General features: G+C 48.8%; 1 protein-coding gene across 1 annotated transcript in view; it reads right to left on the bottom strand.

The window, feature by feature from the left end:
- Positions 1-7139, bottom strand: part of GAB2 (GRB2 associated binding protein 2) — a 160073-nt gene extending 152934 nt beyond the window's left edge. Inside the window, exon 1 of the mRNA XM_028725937.2 lies at positions 6534-7139. Within this exon, the coding sequence (XP_028581770.1) occupies positions 6534-6617 (84 nt within the window). The 5' untranslated portion in view covers positions 6618-7139. The remainder of the gene's footprint in view (positions 1-6533) is intronic.
- Between the last annotated feature and the right edge of the window lie 879 nt (positions 7140-8018).

Consider the following 8018-nt stretch of genomic DNA (forward strand, 5'->3'; position numbering starts at 1 on the left):
CTGCAAAAGTTCCCCACAATCTCCCAAGAACGATTCCCAAGGCCTGCCTGTTTATTTCGACGCTTGCAAGGTCCCAGTTGCCGCGAAAATTTTTTTTTAAAAAAATCACGTCCGGTCAGCTCTGCTTTTATGGCTTCCAAGCCCCCGTTTGATCTCTTCCTGGGCTGTAACAATAGCACTCTGAAAGCCCTTCGCCACTTCAAAGAGTTCGGCAGGCGTTAAATAATTAATGCTAATGACAAAAACACGCCATCTCGACCCCTCCTTCCCCGAAGTAAAGGGACAAGTTGATCCACGGCTGCAGGCTGCCCGTCAAGAGGTGCAAAGGTCTCTTATAATAAAGAGAAAGAAAGCGAAAGCGGCGAAGGAAGAGATCAAAGGATACGAGGAGGAGTGGGCGAAAACACCTTGCTGCAAAAATCACAGGAGCGGCAAAGGCAAGGAATGGCCATTAATCTGCTTCTTAGTCCTGCTCACTCCCAGGCCACCAGACCAGGGCGTTGACTTCCATCACCGGCTAGCCAAGGTGAGCCTCGCTCATTTCACTAATGCATCTAATTCTTGGAAGAGGCCTTAACGAAGGATAAAACCCAGCTAAGGCCCTCCTCGCTCACCTTCCAGCCCATCTGGGGGCTGAAACATCCCCATCTCAGATGTTTTATCCTGAAGTTTGTAAATATGTGAATGTTAGAACTGGGAGATATTTCGCTGTATCGTCCAAAACCGGTTCAAAGCCCGTATCGGGGTATTGGTTTCATCGTTTTCTGACCTGCCAAGATGTCGCAAATCATGACATGTGTGCCCTATGTCAAAACCAAAATTTGGGAAAACCCCTGAAGCCAGCTGATGCTTCCTGCAGCCCTTGTTAACTGCGCTGACTCAGCTCACCGCAACAGGAGGAAGCATATTGCCAGCCAGAATCACGATGCGGGACAAATTGTGAAGCCGGCCAATGCCTCTACGGAGCTCCATCCTTATTTCAGATATCCTAATATATCACAATGTTTAGCTGGCGGATATATCGCAATGTTGTAGTATAAACACCGACAACTGGGAAACACTGGCCTGCGGGCGCTCCAACTGGAGAACAGCCTTTACCGAAGGTGTCATGGGCTTTGAAGACACTCGAACGCAGGACGAAAGGGAGAAACGTGCTAGGAGGAAGGCAGGTTTGGCAAATCCACACCGTGATCAACTCCCGCCCGGGAACCAATGCCCCCACTGTGGAAGGACGTGTGGATCCAGAATTGACCTCCATAGCCACTTACGGACTAAATGTTAAAACCGTGTTTACGGAAAACAATCTTACATGGCTACGAGTGATCGCCAAAAAATAAGATATCGCAATGTTGAACACCAGATATTGAGATGTTCACCTCTTCCATCCTTATTTCAGACATCATGATACACCACAATGTTTAGCTGGTGGTGATATGAATTCCATCACCCCTGTGCGCCCCTCTTTCCCCACTCTGTAATCCCTTTTGAGGTGTGGCTGTGGGATGTGATACATAAGGAGCAGTCAAGTACAACATTCCTTATTTTCCTAGAGTGGACATGCGGGGGAATGTTTGGTGCAGCTAGTCGAAAGCTTCCTGTTTCCTCCTGGCTGGGACATACTTCCTTTGCATGTGACTAGAGGTGGACGTGACCTTACCTGTCCGGGTAACAAAACTACAAGGCACACTGCACACACTCTCTTTTTGACTTCCTCCGTCGTTGGAACAGGTTTTTTAGCTAGACAGGACACTGAGATTATCCCCATATGGCAGTGATGGCCAAACTTGGCCCTCCAGCTGTTTTGGGACTACAATTCCCATCATCCCTGACCGCTGGTCCTGTTAGCTAGGGATGATGGGAGTTGTAGTCCCCAAACAGCTGGAGGGCCAAGTTTGGCCATCACTGCCATAGATCCACATGAATATACTTTGTAACTATGTCTGCCTTCAGAGATACAATGTGCTCTGCCAGATGTAAGTAAACTTCTTTCATTGACTTTGAATAAGATTGTGGCGTCTTTATTCTTTTAAGAGGGATTTAAGGGAACTTACCAGGAAGGTACTATTCAGTCTAAAACAGACTGAATTATATAATAGTGAGAGGCTTACAGCACAAGCCTGCAACCAGTTATCCGCTGTGCGTTTTAAGGGAGAATGTAGAACTCTGCTAAGTAAAGGAACTTGCTAGCGCAAGTTAGGAAGGATATTAATAAACAATATATCCTCTCCTGCCTCCCTGAACATTCCTACAGTGGCAACCAAAACTGCTCACCATATATCTAGTTACAGGTAGGTAGCTGTGTTGGTCTGCCGTAGTTGGGAAAAAATAAAATAAATTCCTTCCAGTAGCACCTTAGAGACCAACTTACTGTATTTTTTGCTCTGTAAGATGACCAGAACCATAAGATGCACCTAGTTTTTGGAGGAGGAAAACAAGGGGAAAAAATATTCTGAATCTCAGAAGCTAGAACAACAAGAGGGATCGCTGCGCAACAAAAGCAGCGGATCCCTCTTGCTGTTCTGGCTTCTGGGATAGCTGCGCAGCCTGCATTCGCTCCATAAGACGCACACACATTTCCCCTTACTTTTTAGGAGGGGAAAAGTGAGTCTTATAGAGCAAAAAATACGGTAGTTTGTTACTGGTATGAGCTTTCGTGTGCATGCACAATCTGAAGGTATCTGAAGAAGTGTGCATGCACACGAAAGCTCATACCAATAACAAACTTAGTTGGTCTCTAAGGTGCTACTGGAAGAATTTTTTTTAATTATTTTTTTGCTCACCATACAGGCATCGTCAGCCTGCAAACTTGTGTCAAGGAATGACAATTCTAGCAGTTTCAGATCCGTTTTCTAACAAACCCCAGAATTTAGCAGCACAGCCGGCTATGCATCTCGACTAACAGCATAAGAGACTCAGCAATTTCATCCATCACCTGGTGCAATTTCGCCGTCAGCGGAGGAGAGCTGTGGCAGCCAAGAGTTGCAGACTTTGCAGACGGGCTGAGTCATAATCCCTCAGCTCGAGGCCAGTTCCAGATCCCGTGCAGGGATGGGGAGAGAGAGGGAGAAGGAACTGGGGTTCTTGGCCCCTTGCTCCATTTATCATGAGAATAGGGCCGGTACTTTAGCATTGTATAGCAACACAGAAAATGCCCTCAGAAACACTAAGAGGAATTGACTCAACAAGGAATTCTTCACAAACAAGCAATGACAAATATCTAACGGCTCCTCACACATACTGGAGCACATGGCTTGACGACACGGCTATACTACAATATGTCCACTGTCTGATGAGAAGAGTCGGTGGAAGAAGATTGGAAAAAATTTAAAGTATATCTACAGAAATATTGTAAAATTAATGAATGTTAGAAGGATGCTGGCTTTATATGGCTTTAGTAGAAATGTTATAAAGAATTAAGTAAGAATAGATTGATAACGGGTCAAGGCGTTAAGATAAATTATGGAACTAAATTTGAGAAAGAGGGAAAGGACTTGCTGAAACAACTAATTGAACTAGAATACAAAAAAGGGAGGTGTGAGGAAGTCAAGGAAATAAGTAAATGAAAGATAAAGACATGAAAATACTGGATGGACCCCCCCCCCCCTTTTTAAATGTTTTTCTTTTTTCTTTTTATTGTTTTGTTGTTGTTTTTATTGTATTTTCTTGGTTTTGAAGTATTGTAACTTTTTATTGTTTGCTTTTCTCTTTTCTGTAATTGTTAAACTTTAATAAATATTTTTGTAAAAAAAAAATATGTCCACTGTCTGCTGTTTAATTTGTGTGCATACACAAACACAGAGGCCTCCATTTTGGAGGGATGGGCGGGAAATGACTCCAGAAATCACCATTGCTCAATATCCCACAAAAACTGGTCAGTGACCACCTCTAGAGCAGCATGCTGGATTTTTGCTTGACAGACAGCTGTCGAGAGACAGAAATGGCAAGCTTTTTTCTACGTCAACGGCGGGGACAAACAAACACAAAGTTTGTTTTTTGTGCATGTGTTTTTTGTTCTCTCTCCCACAGGGGTGGAAGAACCCATAGCCCTCCCAAAGGGCTATATAGCTCAGCAGCACTGAGCATGAGACTCTTAAAGCCAGGGTTGTGGGTTCGAGGTTCACGTTGGGCAAAAAAAAAAATCCTGGATTGCAAGCAGTTGGGTAGATGACCCTCAAGTTGAGCTTTTTTTGGAAACATTACAGGGGGCAGGAAGACCTGCAGGTATATAAATTCCACAAATCGAATCAAATCTCGGTTAATTTGTGCACTTTGAATGCTTTTCTAAAAAAAAAAAATGGGGAGTCCGCGACCAGGAAGAGGAGGAGTATCAGGAAGAGTGGATTAAATTTAATGATTATTTAGTTAAATATGTTATGTTAAATTAACTGAAAACAGCTTGCAGATACTTAATTGGCTTAGGATTTTATTTATGTTAAGTGATGAATTAATATCTTTAATTTCATAACGTGAAGATTTAAGGATGTTAATGTCTAAGTTAAATTTTATAAGAATTGTGATTTGGAAAACCGTTAAAAGGATATGCAATGAAATTCAACCACGGGGAAACGAGGAAGTCACGTAACAAAGTTAATAGGTGTAATTTCCAATAAGGCTATGATTTATGTTGTTTGTCTTATGTGCTTGTTTGTTTATAATATTGTGAGAACCCAATATTATTATTTTTTGAATTTTTTTTTTTTAATGGGGATCCTATTCTCCCTATGAGGTGGGAGAGCCGCGGATGCTTAAAGCAGGCACCTCCAAACTTGGCCCTCCAGATGTTTTGGGACTACAACTCCCATCATCCCTAGCTAACAGGACCAGTGGCCAGGCATGATGGGAACTGTAGTCCCAAAACAGCTGGAGGGCCGAGTTTGGGGATGCCTGGCTTAAAGCGTCGCCATGCTGCTTTAAATCGGCAGTGTCAGACGGGGCGGGCCGACGGAACCGGGTTCCTACAGCGCGAACCCGGCCGCGTGCGTTCCCAGCCGAGGCCGCCAGGGGGCGCGCAGAGGCGGGCCGAGGCGGAGGCGCGCCCGCAGCAGCCAGACGCTCCCGGAGCGCTCCAGCCCCAACAGCGAAAACAAGCCGCCGCCGCCTCCGCCCCTCCCAGTCCGCACCTGTAGCAGCCGGAGCAGCGCAGCCGGGAACAGGCCGAGCCGCTCTGCACCCAGGTGGCGGCTGCTGCTGCTGCCCAGGCCAACCTTGGCGACGACGCCCAGCCAGCGCCGCTTGGATCCGCAGCTCCGCCCTGAGATCCGGAGTCACTCCGGAGCGGCGTGGGAAGGGATGCTTCCACGCGCGCTCGCCTTTGCCCGCCTCTCCCCCCCCCCCGTCATCCAGTTGTTTCGTTTTTATAAGTCCCTCTGGAAATTTATTTTAAAAGTCTAGCCAGGCAAGCGTTGTGTGTGTGTGTAATTGCTGTCCTTACGCACCCGGGTCCAACCCTGATCCGAATTCGCACCTCTGGAAATGACCTCAAAAGCAGAGACGGAGAGGGACAAGATCAATTGGTGGGGGAGGAAAACCGAGAAAATCATTGTAATGATATAGAAACATCCTACCTAGAAACACACCCCTACACCGGATTAAAAGCCAGGCAAAATCGAAGCCATACCCCCCCCCCCCGCGATCTACTGGGGTGCGATCCAGCGAAGGAGCGCAGCACCGACTTTTAGGAAACAATGTTGGGTTGATTTGCTCCCCGCACCTGCTTCTCTGCACGGAGAAACGGGTGTGATCTGCGAGAAGGAACCAGGAGGAAGGGAGGCAGGCTGGCTTTCCGAACTGATCCCAAACCAGTCTCTCTCTCTCGTCCTTTCTCCTGTTTGGGACCGAGGCTTATGACAGCTTGCACGGGACACGATCGATCCCGTCTGCACAACCAACCCCAGCGGCGCGGCTCGCCCCCCTCCTCGATCATTTTCACCGCTAGCTAACCTTCAACTAAGGACAAGCTATTGGGGCGGCGGCGAGGTGCGGGGGGGGGGGGGGATCCATGCTTGCACCGAGATTTTGCAACTGCACACACACACACACACACACACACACACAATCCTGGACTTTGCAATTACACGTACACAATCCGGGACGTTGCGATGACACACAACCCTGAGCTTTGCAACTGACACACACAATTCTGGACGTGCAACTTTGCATCCCCCCCCCTTTCCCAAAACAAACTAGGACCTTGTAGCTACACACACACACACAAAATCCTGGACGTTGCAATTATGGACACACAATCCCAAGACCTAGCAGTCACACATCGCTAGGGCTTTGTAGCTACACATGCACAATCCTGGACTTTTGCGAACCACACGCACAAACAAACCAGGACTTTGCAATTGCGCACGCCCATCCAAACAATTCTGGATGTTGCAATTGTAGACACACAAACACAATCCTGGACTCCCGCTTGGGCACAGCCCCAGATCGGCCTCTCCCGGTTTCTCTCTCACACACAAACACAAACACACACACACTCCTTGTCCGTTTGTTTCCAACCGCCCCGCTTCCTCCTCCGGACTTACGTATCTCCTCAACTTCTTCTCCGGCGGCGATTTGCGCAGCCAGCCCGAGCAGACCACCTCTCCGCCGCCTCCGGCTCCGCTCATGTTGCGCGGGGGCGCACAGGGGCGCTGGCCGCCTGTTCCTGGAGCTCAGCGCCGAGTGGCCCGCGGCCGGGTCGCCTCCTCCTCCCTGCCTCCTTTTGGCCCTCTCTGGGCTGCGCCTTCGCCCGCCTGCTCCGGCTCACAATGGCCATTCAGCGGCGCCGGCCCTCGCCATCTCCCGATCGCCCTTTGCGCGCTGTGCGCCTCCGCCCGCAGCGCAAAAGAGCCATCCGTCCCCGGCGGCTGCTCCCCGGGCCGCCTCCTTCTCCATCCCCGGACCACAGTGGCGCTTCTGTCTCTGCCGGCTGGCTGTTGTCCTCCTCCTTCGCCTTTCCTGGGGAGGGAAGAGTCCCCCTTCCTGCTTCCCTTCCCGGAGAGGGGAGAGCAGGGAGCGAGAGATGATGCTGCGAGCGAGCGCCCTTGCTCTGCCTTTCTCTCTCTCTCTCGTGCGCGCTCCCCGACCGACCCCTTGGGCGGCTCGGCAAGCAGGAAACTCCTCGCCGCCTCTGGAGCTCGCTCTCCCCACCCTCTCCAAGCGCACCCCGCCTACCTGGCAGGCTGGCCAAAAACGCACTTGTTTGGAAACAGAGCGCCTTGCCAAAAAAGGCCGAGCGGAGTCGCCTGGTTGTTGCCGCGGTGATCGGTGACGCGTGGGAAAAGAGACACAGCGGCATTAAGGATGATCATCATAATAATAAATAAAATAATAATAAACATTTGATCAGTGATGCTGGGAAGGGCATCCTTACGGCATGGAGAAAGACTGTGATATATTCATTTATTTAGACCTGCAGGGACTGAAGGCAGCTTGCAGATAAAAATAAGCAGATAAAAAGTGGGTTGGGAAGCAATTACAGTGGTACCTCGGGTTACAGACACTTCAGGTTACAGACTCCGCTAACCCAGAAATAGTACCTCGGGTTAAGAACTTTGCTTCAGGATGAGAACAGAAATCTTGCTCTGGTGGCACGGCAGCAGCGGGAGGCCCCATTAGCTAAAGTGGTGCTTCAGGTTAAGAACAGTTTCAGGTTAAGTACAGACCTCCGGAACGAATTAAGTACTTAACCCGAGGTACCACCGTAATAAGATTATATGTGTACAGTCATACCTTGGGTTACAGATGCTTCAGGTTGTGTGATTTCGGGTTACCATGCCGAACCCAGAAGTACCGAGACGGTTACTTCCGGGTTTTGGCACTTGCACATGAGCCGAAGTGCTAAATCGCACTCTGCACATGCACCAAATCGCGACTCACGCATGTGCAGATGCGCGGGTCGCGAAAGCTGCGGGTTGTGAACGTGCTTCCCGCACGGATCACGTTCGCAACCCGAGCGTCCACTGTATTATAAATGTGTGTGTAATATATTATATACCTGTAAGCACACAAACATACAGATAATTACA

This window comes from Podarcis muralis, chromosome 4 (assembly GCF_964188315.1).
Source record: "Podarcis muralis chromosome 4, rPodMur119.hap1.1, whole genome shotgun sequence".
Lineage (NCBI taxonomy): Eukaryota > Metazoa > Chordata > Lepidosauria > Squamata > Lacertidae > Podarcis > Podarcis muralis.